Source organism: Culex pipiens, chromosome 2 (genome assembly GCF_016801865.2).
Source record: "Culex pipiens pallens isolate TS chromosome 2, TS_CPP_V2, whole genome shotgun sequence".
Lineage (NCBI taxonomy): Eukaryota > Metazoa > Arthropoda > Insecta > Diptera > Culicidae > Culex > Culex pipiens.
In genome coordinates, this window is record NC_068938.1 from 222,629,904 (window position 1) to 222,656,248 (window position 26,345).

The 26,345-nt window shown below is 36.2% G+C and overlaps 1 protein-coding gene across 4 annotated transcripts in view; it reads left to right on the forward strand.

The window, feature by feature from the left end:
- LOC120423885 (neuroglobin-like) overlaps window positions 1-21,625 on the forward strand; it is a 109,202-nt gene extending 87,577 nt beyond the window's left edge. For all 4 annotated transcript variants that reach the window (XM_039587857.2, XM_039587858.2, XM_039587859.2 and 1 more), the window contains 2 exons: window positions 16,179-16,410; window positions 19,355-21,625. In XM_039587857.2, the coding sequence (XP_039443791.1) occupies window positions 16,179-16,410; window positions 19,355-19,594 (472 nt within the window). In that variant the 3' untranslated portion in view covers window positions 19,595-21,625. The remainder of the gene's footprint in view (window positions 1-16,178; window positions 16,411-19,354) is intronic.
- Window positions 21,626-26,345: the final 4,720 nt, after the last annotated feature.

Below are 26,345 nucleotides of genomic sequence, written 5' to 3' on the forward strand. Positions count from 1 at the left end.
GGGCCAGTTAGATGAAAAGCTCTTTACACAAAATAAACTGTAGTAGGCAGTATTAGCAGCAGCAGTCCGACCGACAATGCAAAAAAGGAAAATTGTAGGAAATTTTCTCAGCTCTTCGAAAATATTTGTTTTCGGGGGTGCTTTATCTTTATGAAGTATTTTCAAATGTTGCAAAAAACTTAGCATTTTTTCTAAAAAATAAGGTTACAAGATCTTCAAGCATAAAGATTAGAATAATAGTATAACAGAATAATAAACCCTGTCAACATTTTCATCGAAGCTACTGAGATCTAGCCTACTGTTAACCTTTTTTTCTAAGCCTGCTACGACCATTCAGCGTTCCTTCTTTCGCCACCAGGTGTTCAGTTTGATTCAATTTTCCTTCTTCCCACGAAAAATAAGCAACAGCATTTGTCAGCCCCCCAATCAAATCGAAATTATCGCCAGATGGAATCGAATCACTTTCGACTTGCTGGCGGCGGCAATGACATCCACAACAACACCATGTCGAGCACTGAATTATGGAAAGTGAAATGGTATTACACCAGATTTCTTTCTGCTTTCTTTTTTTGCACATGATCAATCCACGTGTTCGCCTTCATCGCGCCCACGTGGGTTTTCCTTCCCTTTTTCGGGGCTGTCGTTGAGAAATCGTTAGAACCCGGTCTCGAAGAATTGCTTGCGGATGGGGGTGGATGTTTGACAAATTTAGATTACATTCCAGAAGAAGCGGCATCAAATGATGAACGGAACGAAGGCAAAAAAAACGGTGATGTATGGGTGGTCCGTGTGTCGTCGGTTTGACTTTCCAACGGAAGAGATGTTGACATTTTGATGTGCTTCGCTCTGGTCATGATGGGTTAGGAGATCTATTTGGGGTGGATTTTTGAAGATGTGTGTAAGTCGATAAGATATGTCTTGTTCGTTTATTTGACAGCTGGTTGGTAGTAAATCATTCTGCCGTTGATAAAGTTAGACATAAAAGACTTAATTTTATTAAATTTCCGTAACACACAAAATTATACAATCTTCCAGATTCATCAAAGCACCAGCTGTTGCGCTGTCCCTCATCAAAGTTTATTGGGTTGAAATCCATGCTGTCAGAAGTTCTCAAAAGCCCCTTTCACTCACACCCCCCCAAAAATAAAGGATCACAACCAGTCAAGTGGAAACCGTATAATGTACTACCTCTGATATTACCACTGACATATTACAAACGAGGTTAAACACACACACACATTCACATGAAACACAGCACAAAACTACAAGTTTATGCCCAAAAACTCGACAGACAAGGCACGAACGACACGAGGGGGGCTCAAGAAGAATTCCGGAGAAAGCCACAATTTGCTTGCTTGCCAAAATTTGTTCAGGGAAAAGTTTGGGGTAAAGGGTGGAATCCATGGCAAATAAGCAAAAAAAAGTCATATTTAATTAATTTTACGATTGACTTCAATTAAAAAATATTTGTTCTACAACACTTAATATTTGTATGAAATGATATTTTTTTCCGTTTAATCTATTATCTTATATTTCGCATTTTGACATTTTCAACGGATTAAATAATAAGAAAAAAAAACATTGAAAAATGTCTTCATCAACTCTTTAAAAATACCCGATTACTCGTAAGCAAATATAGTTAATTATTGATTAAAAACAGTACATGCGATAGAAATTTATTCTAGAAATAAGTTTAAGTGTTGATAATCAAGATTTAATTAAATTTGGACAATTTCAAACATTCCGACGCTATCGGGCTAAGTTGTCGCACGTTGCTTTTTAACGTTCCGAAAAAAACGCTTAATATTGAATGTTTGGCCCGATTGAAATGTTAGTCTTGATTTAAATTTTTTGAAAATATTTTTTTCGAAAAGACCGGAAAATTTCACGAATGTTTCATGTTTTAACATTGTAAATCGGACCTATAGTTGCTGAGATATCGACATTATAAAATGGTGGGTTGTTTGGGTGAGACTTAGAAAACATCAATTTTCCTGTTTTTGCCTTCCTCACGTTACTGAGGAAAGGCTATAAAATCACTCGAAAAATGAACTTCTCAATTAGACCTCCTAGACCCACCTTCATGTATACCTATCGACTCAGAATCAAATTCTGAGCAAATGTCTGTGTGTGTGGTGGGATGTTGATCAAAAAATTGTCACTCGATTATCTCGACATTGGCTGAACCGATTTTATCCGTTTTAGCGTCATTCGATCCGTCTTGGGGTCCCATAAGTCGCTATTAAAATCATGCAGTTTAGTTAAGTACTTCAAAAGTTATGCTTAAAAAACGATTTTAACAAAAGTCCGGAAGATTGTAAAAAGGTGTAAGAAAACCCGTCATGCTATACATTTTCAGAAAGGTATTTAAAAGACCTTTCCAACGCGTTCAAGACATTGAAGATCTGACAAATCTATCAAAAGTTATAAGCACTTAAGTGTTATTTATACGCTTTTTGGAGGCCGGATCTCAGATATGTTCATGAAAACGTTGTCCGGATCTCTCATGCGACCTATCGTTGGATAGGTATTCAAAAGACCTTTCCAACGCGTCCAAAACATTGAAGATCTGACAACCCTATCAAAAGTTATAAGCAATTAAGTGTTATTTACGCACTTTTTGCATTTTGGATAGCACCCTTTAAATGTGAGGAAGGCGCCAACCACCTAAGGGTGGATTAAGTAACGTTTTTAACCTTTGCATGGCAATATCTCAGCAACTAAGGGTCGTATCAACAAAGTCCGAAAAAGCAAAATATAGAGAATTTTCTCAGCTTTTCAAAAATATTTTTTTCAAAAGTGGGCAAACATGGACACTATCTAATCTAATCTAATCTAATCTAATCAGACCCTAGCGCAGCCAATCTTTCGAAGGGATCCTGGAGAGCGCCTTAGGTTAGATGACGCCTAGCACTCTTCTTGTCATTTATTAACATTTGTAGTGCGCCATTGCATTGAAATGCATTGAAACATCACAAGCGTTAAAGCGGCCAGGCCTACTGCGTAAAGCCGTATCGCAGAGATGACTCGTAATTGGGTTGAGTTTGAGCACTAAGTGTTCGAACAACAACACAATTCTGAATCGACAGGGGAGGAAGAAGCGTGGGGACACACCACCATACGCTCCGAGATTTGGTTGTATTCGTTGGGAGCACCATGCTAAGAAGGTTTGGTACTCCGGGACCCTCTGGGATGGGACATTGTATTTCCACGAATGCCCTGGACACTATAGGGGGATGGCGTCGCTATTTTTAGACGATGACTCAGCACTTTTCCACTCTTGCACTTAAAAAAAACCAGATGGCAGCACGATGTAACGCCACGTCCCTATTGCCGTGGTTAAAGCGACACAACTCGCTCTCTGTAACAGTATTCCTAATTCCAGTCCACGCTCACCAAGTCGTCATGGCCTAGTGGTTACCAATCCAAAAGACGGGGGATCGAACCCCGCCTCGAGCGACTTTGATTTTTCGTTCATATTTATCATTTCAAATTCATGTGTTCTTAACTTTCTCGTTGGGAGCAGATGGGCATCGAACCCAGAACCATTCGCTTACAAAGCGAACACCGTAACCAGTCAGCCACGGCCGCTCCTCAGTGGGCAAACATGGACACTATTTTTAAAAAATGAAAAAATGCGACTATTTTTAAAAAAGTTACCTAAAAATGGTTATAACTTGGAAACGGTGCACTTTATCAAAAATTTACTAAAGTACTTTTTGATTGCAAATTCGATTTTACATCGAAAAATGAAGTTGAAAAATTTTTGCGACCAATATTTCGATTTTTATCTGTATTGATTCAAAAAGTCATAACTCGGTCAAAGATGTTTTGCCCATTCTGGAAATTTCTGAAAAATTGGCATTTTATGTCCTCTAAAACATATCAAAAAATAAAAAAAAATAAAAATAGTGTTTTTTGCAAATCAAGTTTTAGTGACAAAAAGTTAAATTAAAAATCACCAATTTTTTTAACCGTGTATCATTTTTTTCAGTGTAGTCCATATCTATACCTACAACTTTGCCAAAGACACCAAATCGATCAAAAAATTCCTTCAAAAGATACAGATTTTTGAATTTTCACATATCATTTTTGTATGGACAGCTGCCAAATTTGTATGGAAAATTATTTGGACAAACTAATGATGCAAAATGGCTTCTTTGGGCATACCGAAGGCACCAAAAAAGTTTCAGCCGGATTAAAAAATACAAAAAAATCGAATGACCGAAATCTCAGAGAATTGCTCATGAGGGGAAACATTATTTCAGTATTTTTGTGCAAGGTGGCGCGGGTCTCGCCCAAAATTGTCCAAGTGTGAGATTCTTGTAGGAAATTAAATTGCTCAAGGGTTCAACCTTTGCCCAAGGGTGCAAAACGATTCGAGTAAACAAAATGATGAAAATTTATCATATTAAGTTGAGATAATTTTAATTTAACTAGAAACAAAACTTTCTAATAAATTTTTTAGCCTTTCCACCTGGAATGCCAGAACCCACTCACAGCGGTTTGTATTGTACCTTCACCAAACTACACGTCCTGTGAAACAACAGTTTCGTCGTCGTCGTTGTTTGTCGGAAAGAGCAAAGTTGGACCGGAACGTACCAGAGTGCCGTTTCTCTGTATGCGATAGTGTCTGTTTGTGTGTTGTATAGTGCTATGTTGTATATCCGCCGGAAGCAGCTGGATTGTGCTAATCCATGCCACCGCAAACATCAAGCCAGAGTGCTTGGCTCGGATGTGGTTTTTGGGTCCTCTCTTTTTGGCCGTTTCGAATCCCGGGTATCACGAGATTACTACTTTGGACGAGAGGACGATTTAAAGCGGGCATCGGGAAATTGGTTTCCATTTTCGAAGATTAGTGAATCGTTTTCGGGTGGATAAATTTCACACTTCCTTAAACGCCATCAGACAACCTTAGGAGATAGTAATTTTAAATTTCAATCCAATCTGTTTAACTCAAAATCGATCCAAATTCTTGCCACGTGCCGGCACTTCAAAAGGCGGAGCGCGTCTCGCTAATTTCCCCGCTCAAAAGCTCCAAATATCGTGCGAACCACTTTGCAAATTTAATTCCTGCTCAAATCTGAGCTGACAGACTCGAAGCAGGCGGTTTTTCCTAAATCACGCTCCGTGACCCGTAATAGATGGTTAAAGGTATCACCACCTCGAAAGACGTGTCACGAGGCAAAACGCACAGGATCAAACGAAAGAAACACAATTTTCCTCCGAAAATCACTGTCATTACGTGATACGTTCTCTCTTACTCCATCTATTTGCCGCTCTCACTCTCGCGTAAGAGGAATCATTTAGAGACAAAAAATTACTTTGAGTTTGACTTTTTGGGGGGAGCGAAGCACACGTGTTTGGCTTAGTAGGCTTGTCTTTGTCTTTTAATCTAGTCTTCTGGGAAAACCTGTTTTCTTTCTTATCAACTCTCTATTTAATGTGAAGTGAAGGATTTGCCAACTGAAACAATTTTTTAAATAAACTTGATATTCAGAACAAAAACTCAAAACAAAATTTAAATTAAATTATTTATGGCTTCGTGAGAAACCCGAAATCAAAATCAAATTTCTCCACAATTAATTGACTTTCGATGTCCTCCTGACGAGCAAAAGTTACAACCAACAATCATAAAATTCCCATTTGATCCCCTTTTTGCTGATCCCTCACTCGCTGAGAATTTCACTTTTTTCGTCCAAAGAAACTTTTAACTTTCCCATATTGTTTCGCACTCTGCTGCCCTTATGGCGACTTTCCTTCGCCAAAGTTCAAGCGATTCAAGTTGTTTTTTGGAGCGTTTTCATGCAACCACACCACTATGGGGTATTTCCATATAAGCGAGCGGCCAAAAATATTTTTTTGCTTTTTTTGTGACTTTTTTGTGTTGTTTGTACTTAGTATAATGAAAACAAATGAATTTTGATATTTTTCCAAAAAAAAAGTTTAATTTTCGATTTTTTCATATATTTGAGGCCACATGCATTAAAGTGGTGAATTTTAATATTCTTGCTCTGTCTATTTGATGCACGGAATGGCGGTTTATGCTATGTTAAAGTTTCTGATTTCCGTTCAATCTCCCTCCCCTTCTTCTTGAGTTAAAATCCACCTCTCTTTGAAGACCCACCCCCCCCCCCCCTCCCCTTCCAATTAAAATTTGATTTTTGCGGCGTTTTAGAATTTTAGACGGTTTATTTTATGGAACATTGTATGGATTCTCGTCCACGTTTTTTGTTGATCCACTTGCAAAATTCACGTTTTCCACGATAAATTCTTCTAAATCAAAATCACTATATAACCGATTGTCGTTAGATTACTTAAAATATGAACTTCTTCTATGGGATTTTGTATACCTCGTTTTGAAGCTACAGAACAACATGCGTAGTTTTTCCTCTGTGGTTTTTCCCTGAGTTGATCATGTGATGGTTCTGCAATGTTGTAATTCTTACAAATATACTCGAAAGCAGTTCTCACGTTTTCAGAATAGTGCTTCTGCTTCGTTTTATCGTACAGGGACACTACGGTATTATTATCCATACTTTCAAAAGAACACAACAACGAACTGATATGAATATTCGACGAATCGTTCCTGTAAAATACTTAGAATAGGAATTTCTAATTTTATTAAACGTACTTAGGGTACCAACAAAGTCATGAATATCAAATCAATTTCAAAACATACATAGCAGGTACGTCATTTCTGCCTCCGCAGGTAAATAATGTGATTTTAACCAAGCGTATACGCGAAATCATTAATTTTCTTGCATGAATCAAAATGTTCAAAATGGCATAACTCAAAAAGTGCACATAAGTGCACTTTGAAATTTGGAGACAAGTTAGGACATAGTTCAAATTTTAAGCTGCAAAATTTTCAGATCGCACAAATGCACACAAAAAAAGTACTCCATTAACAAAGTTGAAAAAAACTAAATTTTGAATAAAAATCCATCTTTTTTGATTTTTATTATTTTTTTTAGCCTGTAAAAGTGTGTTTTGAAAAATGTTATTGAAAAGTTGAATCAATTACCTTTCTGAATATATATAATGATGCAGGAAAAAATACATAAACAGCTACACAGTACAACTATGAAAAATAATCATTTTTTTGTCAAAAAACATGTTTTTTCTTACCATTTTCGCCTTTGAAGGTCTGCAATTCAGTGAATTTTGAACCTACAACTTTCAAACTCCGGATTTTTCTTAGTTAGAATGTTTATTTTCGAAAAAAAATACCAAAAAAATAATTAGAGTATGTCGGTTTTTCGATTTATGGCCGCCTGAAACCCCATAGTGCACACCCAGCACAGATAAATCAATCTAAACTTACTTCGTTTGAAGTTTTGTGGCAATTGAACTCAAAATGATTGCTTCTTTTTTTGTTTTGCGATTTCTTTTTTGGCAAACTGTTGCAAATCCAAAAATAGCTAGAAACAGCAAATGTAATTAGGATTTCCAAACTTGAAGCAGACAAAAACCGATGGGAAGTGGAATAAAAAGCAATAAAAAGATTCGAGAAGTTACAAAAGGAAAGTAAATCAGAAAATAAGAAAAACAAATTAGATGCCATTCACCGGAAAAAACTTTTTCCCCACATTCTTTTTTGTTGGGTGCTAAACAGAACAGCAATTCGATAAAGTTTATGTTCCGCACAGTTGAAAGGTGATTCATCCTTCTCGTTCCCTCTCGCTCCCCATCGTCCTTAATCCCAGCACAGGTCACCGGGTACATATAATCAATTTACAGAGTGCTTTCATAACATGTTTGTTCAGTCCAACTCTGTTCCCCTTTCACCCTCATTCTCTCCAACACTCTCATAAATCCTTCCCAAAAGTGGGGATGCGGGTGGAAATCCTTTTCGAAAAAAAATAAATAAAATCATTTCACCGTCGTCGTCGTCGCTCGGATCGTCGAATTCGAAGTCGTCGAAATAACATAAAATAACACAATCCAAGCAAGCGGAGCGCGAAACCGGCGTCGCGACGCCCTCGCTCTGTCTTTGTGTGCGAGCGTTTGTATACGATATCGTTGGCAGTTTAGGTGACGAAGGCGGCCGGCGTCGCGACGCCAATCTCCCTGATCAGTATTCACCTGGCCAAAAGAGCGCAGCGCACCGGCGCGTCGATTTTATTAAGAGAGTTGAGAGGTTCTCTACGATTTCGCGGAACGGATTTTCACCTGGTTTTTTGTTTGTTTAAAAACATTTTTTCCAAACATTTAAAAATTGATAATTCTGGATTATGACTATGCATAAATAATAAGATTTGATTAGATTTGACTAAAAAGCATTTGACTTAAGTTGATAATATTTGAGAAAAAAAAAACATTTGATTTGAGTTGAGTTGAGTTGATTACGTCAGATTAGATTACATAAGATAAGATAATATTATATTAGATAAGGCTACCCGAGCAGACGGATATAACCTTGATATTTAAAAATACTAGGCCAACAACATTTTATGTTATTTATAACAAGATTTGTTATAAGTCGCTATGATTTTTTTGTTATTGGATTGTTATTGAAATAACGGACTAATAACACTTTAAGTTATTTTTCGAACAAATCTTTGTTATTATTTTTTCTTATTTTAACAACTAATCCGATCATCCGAATTAAACAACTTGAAAACGGTGCACATTTCAAAAAAAATCACTGCTGTACTTTTTGATTGTAGATTCGATTTTACATCAAAAAATGAAGTAAAAAAATTGTTGCGACCAATATTTCGATTTTTTGAAAAAATCTTTATTGATTCAAAAAATTATAATTCGGTCAAAGATTTTTTGCACAACCTGGAAATTTCTGGAAAGTTGGCATTTGATGTCTTCTAAAACATATCAAAAAAATAAAAAAAAAGTAAAAATAGTGTTTTTTGCAAATCAAGTTTTAGTGACAAAAAGTGAAATAAAAAATCACTATTTTTTTTTACCGTGTATCATTTTTTTTCAGTGTAGTCCATATCCATACCTACAACTTTTCCGAAGACACCAAATCGATCAAAAAATTTCTTCAAAAGATACAGATTTTTGAATTTTCACATATCATTTTTGTATGGACAGCTGCCAAATTTGTATGGAAAATTATATGAACGAGCTATTAGCGCAAAATGGCTTCATTGAGCATACCGAAGGCACCGAAAAAGTTTCAGCCGGATTAAAAAATACAAAAATTAAAGAAAAAAGACCGATTCCGTAGAGAATTGCTCAGTTCTAAAAATATTCATGCTAATGTAAAAAGACAATACAACATGAAAAAAAGAAACTGTGGAAAGTTAAAAAATCAATTCAATGGAAGTTTTACCCAAAAAAAAATGCGTAAAAATTGTTGCGGGATTTGCCGGCACAGAATCACGGGATTTTAAATTTGTTTAATTTTGGTTAAAATGTGAAATTTCCAGATGTTAAATTAATTTTTTTTTGTAACACAAAATATGTCACGATTCCTAAATGTAATATTGCAATTATTAGATTTTTTTTGTCTAGGCCAATCCTTGACCTGATGCACAGTTTATACTAACAGGCTATCGTAACCATTAAAAGAACAAATTAAAAATTACAATTATATTTAAAAATGCATTTTATATCAGTCGTTTTGCAAACATTAGTTTAAAAAAATGTAAGGTTTGTCGAAAAAAAAAAATGGCGAAAAAAACTTTTTGCGGTATTATACGATGATTTATTTGATTCAAAAATTTTCTAAACGCAGGGAAATTAAATTTTAATTGATTTCAGCTGATTATTGACTTCCCCTAAAATTTTGAAGATTTTTGACAAAAATATTTTTTTGTGAATAAGAAAATTATTTTCAGCAGCCTTTCTTGAAATCATTTTTAACGTTTTCCAAAATTCAATCTGTATACACCCAAAAAAATTGAAGGGAGAAAATTTGATGGGGTAATTTTTCGTTTTTTTATGTTTAATTTTAAGTGAAATGCAACAATAACTAATGGAAAAATAAACTGTTGTACTGTGCAGTTGGCAGCACTGCCAAATGAATTTAGTTAAAAAGTAAATTCTTGTCATCAGTATGAACATCTTCAAAGAAATCACAAAAAAAAATCAAATGAATTCCTCGTCTAAGATTATGATATTCAGCCAACTTTTCTGAAATATACTACAATCTGAAATAAAATCTAATGCCAAAAAATGCGGAAATCCAGAGAACTACTCAAGTTCGAGATTTTTCACTTTCTTTCGCCCTTTTCCACCGACAAAAAGGGTCCTCAAAGAAAGAGCGTGATTTTTTTTTTTGTTCTGACTTTTTCACTGCCATTTGGTCGCTGCCTCAAATCGATAATTTTCGACGAGCGTGCCGATTCAAGCAGATTATATAAATGGGCAGTTTAGAAACAATACATTCCCACCCCCTAAATGGCATTTTGGTTAGTTTGCTCGATTTGAATGGACATTCGTTAGCATCGTTTTGGGGCCAGATTGATCAAAATTGAATTTGTGGATTACGAAGGTTTTTAAAAGCCAGTTGAAACTGTCGAAATAAATTCGATGAACTCACCGACAAACATCACACTAATCGACGATGAAATCGACATCGACATACCAAAATCAAACCCACATCACGTTCTGTTTTTTTCCACATTCTCGAAGCGAACACACATTACACAATCTGGGAGGATGGGTTTTGAAAAAATAAAATCTGTCACCAATCCATTCATCACACGATTTCTCACACTTTGCGTTCCCCGTTCGCTCGCTCGGTTTTGATCGGGCAACAATTTAATTTGAATCGATCGGCACGATTCTGCCCAGTTTGCCAAAACATTTAAGGGTAGCAGAAAAAATAGACACGCACACGCACGCGTTGCTCATAAAATATTTAAAAAGGAAAACAGTTTGGATCAACACTTGGACGGCATTAGTCAAGTACCACCCTGTCAAAATGAAAAATATAACCGGGAGGTTGGGGGGTGTTGAGCACATATGTTTGATGATGATGGTGGTGGACAGTGGAGGTGGTAATGATGATGCGATGGTTGCATGCCAAATGAGTAGAAAGATAGAATGAATGAAAACACAAAAATCATGCATGAATTGAACAGTTTGTGACATACTATTCAGGGTAACTGGAAAATTATTGATAGTGATTGATATCATCTAAGCAGAAAATTAAAAATATTCTTATTTAGTATGGTTTTTTTGCCTTCCTCACGTTACTGAGGAAAGGCTATAAAATCACTTCACTTCTCACTTCAATGAACTTCTCAATTAGACCTCCTAGACCCACCTTCATGTATACCTATCGCCTCAGAATCAAATTCTGAGCAAATGTCTGTGTGTGTGGTGGGATGTTGATCTAAAAATTGTCACTCGATTATCTCGACATTGGCTGAACCGATTTTGCCCGTTTTGGCGTCATTCGATCCGTCTTGGGGTCCCATAAGTCGCTATCAAAAATTATGCAGTTTAGTTAAGTACTTCAAAAGTTATGCTTAAAAAACGATTTTAACAAAAGTCCGGAAGACTGTGTAAAAGGGTGGTTTTTTTAAGAAAACCCATCACGCTATACATTTTCAGAAAGGTATTTAAAAGATAAATAACAACTTTGCATAACACCGAATCGATTGAAAAATTCTTTTTCAATTTAAAGATTTGTTACCTTGCTTTTTTGTATGGCCATCAGCTGCTATATTTGTTTAGTGACTTTTACGGAGAAATTGATGACACCAAATTTCCTTTTGGACAAAAAGGTTCAATGATATTGCAAAATACAAAAAAAAAATGTTTGGCAAAAACGTAGGGAATGTCTAGGTCGATAGTGCGTCAGATTTCAAACGTTGCCCTTCAAAGTCGCCCCCCCCCCCACCCTTCCTTCAAAGTCGGCCTGAATAATCAGGGGGCAACAATATTTTTTTTTCGAAAAACTTCAAAATTTTCATGAAAATTAAGGTTTAATAAACTGAAAACTAATTAAAATTTTGCATATTTGAACTCCTTTGAAAACATTCTAAATTTCCATGAAATACTAATGTACAGTCTCACGAAAAGGTTTTTTTCGCGAAAAAAAAAAAAATCCGTCAAAACACCGATACTTTGAAGACCAATGATTGGAAAGCAACTGGACGCGTGTAAAATGCTTTTTAAAACACTTTTTTTATCCAAATGTTGAAACCTAGGCTTGTAATTTCAAATTTTATATTTTTTGCCCTCCCCCCCTCCCCTCGACTTTGGTCAGAGCCGAGGGATATAAACTTCAAAAAATATTTGCAACGGCCTAACATTTTTCTAAAAAGAAATATTTTATTGTTGGAAATAGCGTTTCTTAAATTAAAGGATTTTGATTTTTTATACGGATTTTCAACTGACCTGAAATCATAGGTGGATCGATCTTAAATAATTTTTGTTGAAACAGATTGTTAGAGAAAATTCTTACCTATAGAAAATATTTTAAAAAGCGTTTTGTTGTCAAAAGATATTCCACTTTAAAATTTAATAATTTTCTAATCTGAAATATAAATTGTTTTAAAGATCGATCCACATTTATTTAAGGTCCGGTCAGTTAAAAATCCGTAAAAGAAATCAAAGACCAACAAAAATTTAAAACGCAATTTTCACCGATAGAATATTTGTATTTATACAGATTCTTATTCAGAGATTTGATGGGGAGTCTCGGTTTATCATGATTTGCTCAGCAACGCCTTGTACGAGTTTATCTTTAAAGTGAGTTTTGAGTTCTTCTCTTCTGAAAACTGTAAAAAATCATTTATCCCATAAAAAATACTCTAAAATTTATTCAATGCAATATTTTAAAACCATATTTTCCCAAAAAGGAGAAAGAAAAAAAAATCGGATATTTTTTTAAACCTGTCAAGATTAAAAGCTGAAGCTTTTTACGCTTTCTAGATCGGTCAAGATCAAGTGTTTAAGCATCAAACGGTTCTCAAAGTGGCGTCTTAGAATATTTAAGAATAAATAAATAAAGAATAAATGTTTAGAAAAAGTGCGTAACTTAGTGCAGTCATCCTACAATAAACTTTGAGGCTAGGCTTTTATATAGAAACGTCAACTCAGAAAAGATCAAACCATCCACTTTCACGACCCCGGGACTTTTGTGGTCTCTATTGAAAGTTTCTGCTCGAACCTAGGATCCGAAGGCTTGAATGGGGAGAGCACCCAAGGAACCTTCCACTCCAGGGTTCGAATTGACGACCTTTGAAAGTCCAACCGCCGCCAGCGATTCCACCGGAGCAGGCTTGGCTTGTACTTATAGCGTGGAGACGACTCCTACTTTTGGAATGACTTAACGGCCTAACAACATCCAATGCCGGGACCGACGTTTTACTTCCCCATCCGATGGAAGGTTGGAGCAGATGGGAATCGAACCCATGATCTTCCGCTTACTAAGCGGACAGCTTAACCATTCGGCCAAGCCTGCTGCCTAAGAAACGTCAACTCATTTAAAAAAAAATCACATCAGAAGAATTTCACTTCGGGAATCCAACAACAGATATTTTTTTATTGTTCGTCTTATTTTTGATTGTTGAGTTCGGGTATAACCTATAAACCACTCTAAAGTGATTAAGAATTTTTAAATCCAAGATGGCGGCTAAAATTAACGGTGATGAATTAAAAAAAATGCTTTTTGCAATTCCGTCGTGAAACTACTTACTTTTCCTGTCATTCTTGAACGACGAAATAGCCTACTTTTCTGTACCAAAAATAACAGAATCGAATAGCAGCACTTTTCAAAATAAATGCTGAAAAGTTCTACTCAATGGGTGTTTTTCGGAATTGTAAAAAATGTTGTATGGAACTCGTTGCAAAACTTGATTTTTTCAGCACTCTTCGTATTTATCCAACTCGGTGAACCTCGTTGGATAAATGTACGACTCGTGCTGAAAAAATCCTCTTTTTGCAACTTGTTGCATAAACTACTATTTTGTATTCTAATAGGCGACCAACTATTCAAATTTGACTAAAATGGGGTAGAAGCATCCAAATTTGATGTTAAAAGTAAGAAAATAAAAAAACATGATTTTTTTTGTTTATGATTCGATTATCCCAAGTCTCAGACAAACTTTCGGATAATCGAATCTTCTGATAATCGAGTCTGGACTGCATTTCTGGAGTTTTTTTAAAGGTACAATAAACCAAATTTCCAGTTTTTGCTTTTTGAGTGTTTTTCAATACCCCTGACTCAAGGCGGTTTCAAAAACACCCAAAAAGCAAAAACTGGAAATTTGGTTTATTGGACCTTTTAAAAAAAACTTCAGATTTCAATTCTTCCTTCAAGTAACCAATTTACTTATCATTCCATTGTGGGTAATTCTCCGCCAACTCACACAGCAGTTGCCCCGACCCCTCTTCGATTTGCGTGAAACTTTGTCCTAAGGGGTAACTTTTGTCCCTGATCACGAATCCGAGGTCCGTTTTTTGATATCTCGTGACGGAGGGGCGGTACGACCCCTTCCATTTTTGAACATGCGAAAAAAGAGGTGTTTTTCAATAATTTGCAGCCTGAAACGGTGATGAGATAGAAATTTGGTGTCAAAGGGACTTTTATGTAAAATTAGACGCCCGATTTGATGGCGTACTCAGAATTCCGAAAAAACGTATTTTTCATCGAAAAAAACACTAAAAAAGTTTTAAAAATTCTCCCATTTTCCGTTACTCGACTGTAAAAAATTTTGGAACATGTCATTTTATGGGAAATTTAATGTACTTTTCGAATCTACATTGTCCCAGAAGGGTCATTTTTTCATTTAGAACAAAATTTTTCATTTTAAAATTTCGTGTTTTTTCTAACTTTGCAGGGTTATTTTTTAGAGTGTAACAATGTTCTACAAAGTTGTAGAGCAGACAATTACAAAAATTTTAATATATATACATAAGGGTTTTGCTTATAAACATCACAAGTTATCACGATTTTACGAAAAAAAGTTTTAAAAAAGTTGGTCGTCATCGATCATGGCCGTTCATGGTCACCCGCGACAGACACGGACGACGAAACAAAGAGAAACGCAAAAAGTAACTTTTTCAAAACTTTTTTTCGTAAAATCGCGATAACTTGTGATGTTTATAAGCAAACCCCTTATGTATATATATTAAAATTTTTGGAATTGTCTGCTCTACAACTTTGTAGAACATTGTTACACTCTAAAAAATAACCCTGCAAAGTTAGAAAAAACACGAAATTTTAAAATGAAAAATTTTGTTCTAAATGAAAAAATGACCCTTCTGGGACAATGTAGATTCGAAAAGTACATTAAATTTCCCATAAAATGACATGTTCCAAAATTTTTTACAGTCGAGTAACGGAAAATGGGAGAATTTTTAAAACTTTTTTAGTGTTTTTTTCGATGAAAAATACGTTTTTTCGGAATTCTGAGTACGCCATCAAATCGGGCGTCTAATTTTACATAAAAGTCCCTTTGACACCAAATTTCTATCTCATCACCGTTTCAGGCTGCAAATTATTGAAAAACACCTCTTTTTCGCATGTTCAAAAATGGAAGGGGTCGTACCGCCCCTCCGTCACGAGATATCAAAAAACGGACCTCGGATTCGTGATCAGGGACAAAAGTTACCCCTTAGGACAAAGTTTCACGCAAATCGAAGAGGGGTCGGGGCAACTTTTCCCGATTTCGTGTGAGTTGGTAGAGAATTACCCTTGTACAAGATCAGATTATTTTTTCGTGGATTCACATTTAAACGCTAAGTGCAATTTTCTATGTTAATATTAAGTGATTGTAGATAGACCATTACTCAATTTTGCCGAACCAGGATTTTCTGCACAGATTAATTGTATCAATTGTCCGAAAAAATATTCCAGTTTTACACAATCGAAAGGGTACGAAACATACTCCCCTTCCCTTAGAACCCAACCTAATTTAATCCAAATATTTCCGTAAAGCCAAACAGTTTCCATTCCAAAAGCAACTTAATTAGCGAAGCTCAAATGGTCCACGATTGGCAACGTGCCCTAACCTCGGTACATGACTGTTGCTGGCTGGTTGGCTGGCACTGCTTCTGCCGATCCAATCCAATGTTTATTTATGCAAATGGAAATCCAACGATGGCGATGATGATGGTGTCGCTTTCAGTCGTCGCCCTATCATCATCGCCGGCGATCCATCCGATGATGATTTTCGCTTCGACGTGTCCACCCTCTCTCTTGCTCATCCACAAATTCAATTTCATTTTTTTTCTTTTCTTTTTTTTTGCAGACTATTCGAGGAACACTCCGACCTGTTGAACATGTTCGCCAAGTTCAAAGAGCTCAAAACAAAGGAGGAGCAGGCCACGTCCGAGGAGCTGGCGGAGCACGCCAACAAGGTGATGACGACGCTGGACGAGGGCATCCGCGGCCTCGACGATCTGGACACGTTCTTCGAGTTTATCCACCAGGTCGGGGCGTCCCACCGGAGGATCCCCGGCTTCAAGCAGGAGTACTTCTGGGTGAGTTTTCTTTTTTGACAAATTCAAACGCTCAATACTTCGAAAATAATCATCCGACAAAAATCCAAGCGAACGAAGCAACTTACGTCATTTTTCTAACAAAGTAACTAGAAGGAGCATCCTTATCTTTCTGCTTCGACAGCAGTTCGACCGCTCATTTATCTTAATTTGATTTATGCCTCCGCTTTCTCAAAAAAGAAGCATTTTCGCTTACCAGACGCAAAACCATCGCGATAATCTCAGCAAAGCAAAATGGCAACGCAGACGACGAACGAAAAAGATCTCATTTCGATGGAGACGCATTATCTATGTCAAGCAGCATCGCCTACTACGACGACGCGTTGTCACCGTGACTTGTTTGCCACGCTGTGCAACATCCCTCGGGCTCCAAATTAGTCACGGACTACTGCGCCCCGCGTACGCGATTCACGCAAGTCACGCGGTAAAGTTTGCATAAAATTTCAACTTTTGCCCCAAAGGTGCCAGTAATTAGTACCTTTCCCCCAACCAAAAAAAAAGTGACGCTCCTAATCTTTTCTTTGTTTTACTTTTTTGGACGCGGCTGAATAAAGCCGAGTGAAGTGAAAATGTTGATCTTTTGCATTTTCGTGAAGGTGGTGGGAAATCCTTGGGGCAAGTTTTCTCACACAGCCTTTTTTCCTGTGCTTGGGTTGGCAGTGAGAAATCGCTACTTATTCTTGTCTTAGGGGACGGAAAGGAAGGGTGAAGTAAGAAAAATGACGAGTAAAGGTTGTCGAGACAAACGAATAAATCGAACGTCAGACGAGGGAGGAGAGAGATTTGCAGGGTCGTGATGAAGGAGTTTTCTTTCAAAATTGTCTTAATTGTCAAAATTGGTCAAATTATTAAAATTGTCAAAATTGTCAAATTGTCAAAATTGTCAAAATTGTCAAAATTGTCAAAATTGTCAAAATTGTCAAAATTGTCAAAATTGTCAAAATTGTCAAAATTGTCAAAATTGTCAAAATTGTTAAAATTGTTAAAATTTTCAAAATTGTCAAAATTGTTAAAATTGTCAAAATTGTCAAAATTGTCAAAATTGTCAAAATTGTCAAAATAAATTGTCAAAATTGGGTCCTAAAATGAAGCTTAGATTGTTGATATTATTGTTTACAGCGATAAAGCTTATTATTCCAAGTACAATAACCCTTTGTACGACAACAAAGAGTTCAAAATGGATTTTTAAATCAATTTTGAAAAATTAACCTCGCGGTCCTTCTTGACAGAAAAGCTCCTACTTGGCAGCTCGTTCCAAGGGGACCATAGTTGATCCATCGAAAAATTGTTGTCTTGTCAAAATTTTGTCTTGTATTAAAATGAAAAAAGTGATCAGAAATGGTTTTTAATCGTGTTTTTTACCGTTGTGCATAAAAATTGACATAGGGCTTTAGTACCCAATTGTCAAAATTGTCAAAATTGTCCAAATTGTCAAAATTGTCCAAATTGTCAAAATTGAAAAAATGAAATAAAAATTGTCAAAATTGTCAAAATTGTCAAAATTGTCAAAATTGTCAAAATTGTCAAAATTGTCAAAATTGTCAAAATTGTCAAAATTGTCAAAATTGTCAAAATTGTCAAAATTGTCAAAATTGTCAAAATTGTCAAAATTGTCAAAATTGTCGAAATTGTCAAAATTGTCAACATTGTCAAAATTGTCAAAATTGTCAAAATTGTAAAAATTGTCAAAATTGTCAAAATTGTCAAAATTGTCAAAATTGTCAAAACTGTCAAAACTGTCAAAATTGTCAAAATTGTCAAAATTGTCAAAATTGTCAAAATTGTCAAAATTGTCAAAATTGTCAAATTGGTGTATTTGATAATTTTGGTAATTTTGGTAAATTTGGTAAATTTGGTAAATTTGGTAAATTTGGTAAATTTGGTAAATTTGGTAAATTTGGTAAATTTGGTAAATTTGGTAAATTTGGTAAATTTGGTAAATTTGGTAAATTTGGTAAATTTGGTAAATTTGGTAAATTTGGTAAATTTGGTAAATTTGGTAAATCTAGATTACTTTTTCAAAACAACCAATGCGCCATGGGTTTTCTATGTACATAGAACCTTTTGAAAAAGTATGCGAGAAATGTGGTGAATTTGGTAATTTTGTAAATTTTGTAAATTTTGTAAATTTTGTAAATTTTGTAAATTTTGTAAATTTTGTAAATTTTGTAAATTTTGTAAATTTTGTAAATTTTGTAAATTTTGTAAATTTTGTAAATTTTGTAAATTTTGTAAATTTTGTAAATTTTGTAAATTTTGTAAATTTTGTGTATTTTGTAAATTTTGTAAATTTTGTAAATTTTGTAAATTTTGTAAATTTTGTAAATTTTGTAAATTTTGTAAATTTTGTAAATTTTGTAAATTTTGTAAATTTTGTAAATTTTTTAAATATTGTAAATTTTGTTAATTTGGTAAATTTTGTAAATTTTGTAAGTTTTGGTAATTTTGGTAATTTTGGTAATTTTGGTAATTTTGGTAATTTTGGTAAATTTGGTAAATTTGGTAAATTTGGTAAATTTGGTAAATTTGGTAAATTTGGTAAATTTGGTAAATTTGGTAAATTTGGTAAATTTGGTAAATTTGGTAAATTTGGTAAATTTGGTAAATTTGGTAAATTTTGTAAATTTTGTAAATTTTGTAAATTTTGTAAATTTTGTAAATTTTTAATCTTAATAATAAAACAAGTTTATTCTTGAATTACCCTTGTTAACGCATCTGCCCTCTCCCAAAAGGACAAATTTTCGTCTCGGGAAGAAAACCCTTTACGTAACAACGTCGTTCCAGGTCGCTCGACGTCCTACCATATCAATACGGAAAAATCGACTTACATTAGCATACTAACGACGAAACATTCATACCCATAAAAGTCAACCATCAGCATGAAAAACGCACACGGAACTAACGATTCTTCTTTTCCTCTCCACAGAGAATAGAGGAACCGTTCCTGTCGGCGGTCGAGAACACCCTCGGCGACCGGTACACGCAGAACGTCGAAGGAATTTACAAGCTGACCATCAAGTTCATCATCGAGACGCTGGTCACCGGCTTTGAATCAAGTGCCAACAATAACGACGATGTCAACAATGCAAACCTGGGGACGAGGTCCTCGACGGCGGCAACGGCCAAGGCGACGGCAAGTGGTTCCGAGGACAAAAAGACCTCTTGAACAACGTAACAATAGACGGGGAGAATCATCACACACACACACGAGCCCAAACTAGTAACCTAACCTAACAATCGAGAGTCGAGTCGAGAAGGTCGTCACTTTGAGTAAGTCATGCGAATGAGAACGAGAACGAGAGAAAGAGAGAGAGAGAAAATGCACCGCGCGCGTATATAAACCGTAAACGAGAGTGAGTTTTGAATCAAATGTGAATTATTTGTGCTAGGCGCAACGTCTCGCAACGTCATTATCGAAGAAACTGGGGCGTGAAACACACATCCATGTCCAATAGGAGAGAGAGGGAGGAACAACACACTCACACTGACAGACAAAGGAACATCGCGAAACAAAAGACCGGACAAGAAGCACACAAATAAGCAGAAAAAAAAAACACAAACACGGTAAAAGTGTGTGTTTTCCAAAAATAGAGATAACACGAGCCCCACCTCCCTGAACTTTGCGCAAAACTCACAGGTCATAGAACAGAAATGAAGAAACACACACACAATCACACACACTGAAACACACACACTTTTGTATACTATTCTCAAAATATAACGAAACAAAAAAAGTAAGCAGAAATGTGCAGGACACTCGAAACTTTTTGTATGCATTTAAACATTTATAAGAGCAGGAAAATAGACTCAAACACACACACACAAGCCAAAACACAGACATACAGACACAGAAACAGGGTCGGAAGCGAAAACTTTTACTCGCCTGAACGGCCAACGGGAACATACGGACGGATGAACGGACGGAGTGACGGGCGGTGTCATAAAACCCCTGCAGAAACAAGAGCACTAACTATACTTTACTATATTGGAGCTGTTGGGAGAAAGAGAGGGAGAGACTCAGAGTCCCCATAATACATCTTCGTATCTTCGTTTTGGAACGGTCATTTGATATCATTCCCAACCACCCCACCGGAAAGTGTCATGGGCGTGGGGAGGAGGTCCTGATACTAAACGAGGAGGTAAAAGTGAGGTATATCGCGCACTCCGGCAGCATAAAAAGCGTTTTTATTGAACAAACATACGATGGATTGGTACAGCGGGAGAGGTGCAAACAGTAACGGTCGAGAGAAATATTACATCGGTCTTAAAGTTCTTGAAATAGCTTTAAGCAGACTTTTTTTGTTATTTTAAACTGGTAAACAAACGATTAGACTTTTGACAACTTTTAGTACCATGACATGCCGCAATCTGAAATGGGGGCGCTGCCGTCTTTTTTCATCATCAAGCGAAAACTCGGGACTTTTTAGCTGTAGGTTCTCCCGGAGAAGTTCCATTGCAGGGACTTTGGCGGAACCGTATGAGAACGGTGGACAAAATGGATGTTGAGCTTTAAGTTCTGGTAAGTTTAAGTAGGTAAAATTTTCACAAAACTCAAAATGTACAACAATAGCTGGCCTCCACGGCTATCTTTCAACAATGCAGGTTTTGTTAAATAGTTACCTGTTATACCGGAACTTGCAAAATTGAGCAAGCTGCCAAAAAGCTTATGCGCCCTTTTCAAATGTTGCTTCAGAGTTGAACTTCATTGGAGCACCGGATTCGAGTGGTAGAAATGACAGTTCTCCCATAAGGAATATATTGTAGAAAAAAGCTAAAACTGCTCGAATGGAAGAGCTCCATTCACATTCAATTCGTTGAAATTTATAAATTTCCAAAAGGTCTAAAATTTCTTAACTTTCTTTGATTTCTTGAATCTCTTGAATCTCTTGAATTTCTTTTTTTTTATTGGTTTGAATTTATGGAATCTAAAATTTCTTGAATTTCTTAAATTTCCAGATTTTTCTAAATTTTATGAATTTAAAATTTTCAGAACCTCTTAAATTCCTTGAATTTTTTATGGATTTCACGGAATTTTTAAGAATTTCCTGAATTTCTTGGATTTCTTAAATTTGTTGAATTCTTTGAATTTTTTGAATTTCTTGATTTTTTTTAATTTCCTGAATTCTTGGATTTCTTGAATTTCTTATTTTTTTAAATTGGTTTGAATTTCAAAAATTTTAAATTTTCTGAACTTTATAAATTTCTGGATTATTTTTAAATTTCAGGAATATAAAATTTTCAAAATTTCTTAAATTACCTGAATTAAAAAAAATATTATTATTCCTTGAATTTCTTGAATTTATTGAATTTATTGAATTTATTGAATTTATTGAATTCATTGAATTTATTGAATTTATTGAATTTATTGAATTTATTGAATTTATTGAATTTATTGAATTTCTTGAATTTCTTGAATTTCGTGAATTTCTTGAATTTTGTGAATTTCTTGAATTTCTTGAATTCCTTGAATTTCTTGAATTTCTTGAATTTTTTGAATTTCTTGAATTTCTTGAATTTTGTGAATTTCTTGAATTTCTTGAATTTCTTGAATTTCTTGAATTTCTTGAATTTCTTGAATTTCTTGAATTTCTTGAATTTCTTGAATTTCTTGAATTTCTTGAATTTCTTGAATTTCTTGAATTTCTTGAATTTCTTGAATTTCTTGAATTTCTTGAATTTCTTGAATTTCTTGAATTTCTTGAATTTCTTGAATTTCTTGAATTTCTTGAATTTCTTGAATTTCTTGAATTTCTTGAATTTCTTAAATTTCTTGAATTTCTTGAATTTCTTGAATTTCTTGAATTTTATGATTGGATGGATTACGTTAAGACTGCGAATTTCATTTAACGCAACAATCAAGCATTTTTTTCTGAGCACAATGAAATTTTGAACGACCACAAAAGGTTTAAAAAATATCTTAAAATCATTTTTGAATGGAATGTTAAAAAAATACCACAGCCAAACAGGCATGAAACCTCTTTTTACTGTTAATTACTATTCAATTATTAATTATAATTGCCAAATATTCTGTATTATTAAAAAATCTTAAGGAGCTATTTGACTATGGCAAACAAACAAACTTGTTGACAGTTTGGTAGTTTGCATGTTCTGTTTATTTGCCAGTATTTGTTTGCAGAAACGTCAGCCTGCATACATTTGGCTTTGTTTGTGAGTTTGCCGCAAGGGAACATCCACAAACCACGTGGACACTCCCCATCGTGGACATGGAAAAAAAAAACTTTTTTGTATGGAGCGTGGCCAATCGCCATCCCTCCCAAGATGTCCTCGTGGTTTATGGATGGTCCCCAAACAAGTTTGCGAGTTTGGCAAACTGTCAAACACAAAAAGAGCGAGTTTTTTTGTTTGTTTACCTTAGTCAATAGCTCTTTTACAGACCAAAAAATTGCGCCATGTATCAAACAAGTTTTTTTTTTGTGAGAACTTTCAATACTATCAAACTATTTCTTTCGACCGTCACTGTGCACCATATCGTGCCATGTAGTTGAAGAGCACACACACATACAGGATATGCCAGCAAATGTGGGAGTTTGAGTGTCCATTATAGGTGGATAGATGTGAGAGAGACTGCCGCCTGAGGTACAGTAATCGGGACGACGGCCACCGCGGGCATCCCGAAACCTTGAAATGGCACCACAGTCAGTGTAACGGAGCGAACACATATAGTAGTAGAACTACTATCTACCACGGGTACGAGGCAGGATGCAGCATCCGGTGTACGCGCGCCGAGGACAAAGTGCTTCACTTTAACTACATGGGACAACCGAAACCACTTTGTTTGATGTATGTGGCTGGGAGGAAACGGTTACAAAAGCCCACAAAAGCGAGAGATGGTCATTTGGACCGATCGATGCGGTCCGTTAGTCGTGTGCCCTGGAGTTCAAAGCGACAAATTGTCGTTTAATCTCTATCCGCTTTCGGGGTTGTTCGGGGACCGGCTCTTAAATTGGAAAACCGGAACCCGCACTTAATCCGATAGCGGACGGAGATAATGCAGCCAGAATTGATTGGATTCAACTTTGGCTGGCAAGTTTACGACACGGGGTTTGACAGATTGACAGATTTACAGAAATTGACAGTTTGACAGAAGTTGCAGCACCTTCACTTTAAATTGCCCGAGAGGTCCTCCAATCAGGGGCATTCCGGAACAAGGGCATCTTCAACTTAACTACGGGTTCGGTCCGGAATTCCACAAGAGCCGAAATACCTTTGTGTGTAGAGCGCACAAGTTTATTTCGACCCTCGTCGGTCCGCGCGTAACTTTCTCCGACACATTTTCCGACGGGACCTGCTGGGAGGAATTTCCTCGGATCCCTTCCGGGAAGGAAAACACGACACTCGAGTGAAACCTCTCAAAAGTTACTCTAACATCACTCGGGGTCGAAGGGGGGGCGCGCGCCTTCAACTTCGAATGGTGACGATTCCGGGAAATTTTCGGCCACTGTTTGTAATTTAGAAAACTTTTCCCTTACTCACTCACGCTAAAGTTTTCCGTGACTTGACGAATTTAACAAGCGACGCTCGACTTTGTTTACAAGCCGTGTTTGTGCGTGTCGCGACGCGCCTACTGCGATGCGACTGCTGTCAAATGACATTAGCTGCGGGCCGCACACACTGAGATAAAAATGCGCGTGACAAAAGTACTGTTTAGTTAGTGCTCGGGGTGAGACATTTTTTCGCGACGAACCGAAACAGAGAGAAGTGTAATTGAATGTAACTAAGCACACAAAAAGAAACAAAACAAGCGTGTAACCAAACCCTGGGAGGGGAGCGAACCCAAGCGTATCCGAGAATCGCACTTAGAAAAATGAGAAAAAACGACATCCACAGCATCCGCGACGCAAAACGGAAACGGTAAACAAAGAACTGCGTTCATATTATTTATGAAATTTGCCGTGTTTACAAACTGTGTTTACTTTGTGGTAGCAAGCGCCTACTTTGACCGCGTGGAAGAGGTGAGAAGGAGGACCTTAAGCAAATTATACACTGAAAGAAAAACGCACCCCCGTAATGAAGGATAATCGTGCGCACAAATTGGCATTTGTTACCGAGCATGAAACGTCGCGACAATTGCACCAAATTGGCCCCTCCCGACATCGGCAGCTAATTACACCTGGTCGGTTTGACGTTGACAACCAAACGGTCGCGACCAAAAACGGAACAACACCAACGGGTGGAGGCGTTTATTGGCGTGTTTAGTGGGCACTTTCGCGTGCTACATAATAATGTCTAAGCGTGACACGCCTTTAATAACAATCAGGCGACTGTCGACGACTGAAATTACTGGTTGATTGCTGGTGGAGCTCGCGAGAAAGGTGCTAATAAAGTGCGCCAAGGGTTAACTTGGCTTTGTGGGTTTTCGGGTGATGTTTACTGAGCAATTTTGTGGCAGTTACACGGAAAGAAATCCATCAGTAAATCGCGAAAAAATTGTGACAGACGAAACTGGAAAACATGAAGAACACTTGATAAGTGGGATGTTTTTATGACTCAAAGTGAAACTTTGCTAGAATTCTTGTCTAAACACAGTTTTTAAGAGCGAGTCCACGAACAGGGCATACCCCTTTGTATGGGACGTCGTTTGGATCTCACCAATCTGCCTGAAATTTTCAGGGGTTGTTTGTACATATAAAACTAGCATCTGGCCAAAATATGAGCACTCTAGGTCAACGGGAAATGGGGCAAATCGGGACACAAAGTTTGAAGGTTCAAAAACGTCAAAAATCTTAAAAAGGCTATAACTTTGGCAAAATGCAATATAATTTCAAAATTCTAAATGCACCTGAAAGGGCTTAAAAAATGCAACAAAATGCAGTGAGAAGCACCCCAATTGGTTAAATCTTAAGGGAGTTATTGGCATTTTAGTGAAAAAATTGCATAATTTTCAAACTCAAATAAAAAAGTGTTCCATCCAGATATCAACTCGGTTCGACCTGCAGCTTGTAGGGGACATCTGGAACTACCATCTGAGACTGAGAACGCTTTGGGTAAGGCAGTTTAACATATTAAATAGACACTTTTCCTTTTAGTGAATTTTTTGGTTGTAAATTTTTGCTCGGGGGACCCCTTAGATCCCATTTTCTGGTGATAATTTTATCATATTCGTGTTCCTGAGACAATTTTACAATAAAAACATGCACAAAAATCTTTATTTTCATCCATTTTAACCCTTTAAAAAATGAAAGTAAAAAAAATCTTCGATTCACATTTATTGAAAATCAAGTTCGTTTCCAAGGATACTAGATGACACAAGAAAAAAAGCAGCTTCTAAAATTTTTTTAACTTTCATTTTTTATAGGGTTCAAATGGATGAAAATAAACATTTTTATACATTTTTCTATTGTGAAATTGTCTCAGAAACACGAATATGATAAAATTATCACCAAAAAATGGGATCTTAGGGGTCCCCCGAGCAAAAATTTACAACCAAAAAATTCACTAAAAGGAAAAGTGTCTATTTAATATGTTAAACTGCCTTACCCAAAGCGTTCTCAGTCTCAGATGGTAGTTCCAGATGTCCCCTACAAGCTGCAGGTCGAACCGAGTTGATATCTGGATGGAACACTTTTTTATTTGAGTTTGAAAATTATGCAATTTTTTCACTAAAATGCCAATAACTCCCTTAAGATTTAACCAATTGGGGTGCTTCTCACTGCATTTTGTTGCATTTTTTAAGCCCTTTCAGGTGCATTTAGAATTTTGAAATTAAATTGCATTTTGCCAAAGTTATAGCCTTTTTAAGATTTTTGACGTTTTTGAACCTTCAAACTATGTGTCCCGATTTGCCCCATTTCCCGTTGACCTAGAGTGCTCATATTTTGGCCAGATGCTAGTTTTATATGTACAAACAACCCCTGAAAATTTCAGGCAGATTGGTAAGGTCGATGCGAGATGGGTAT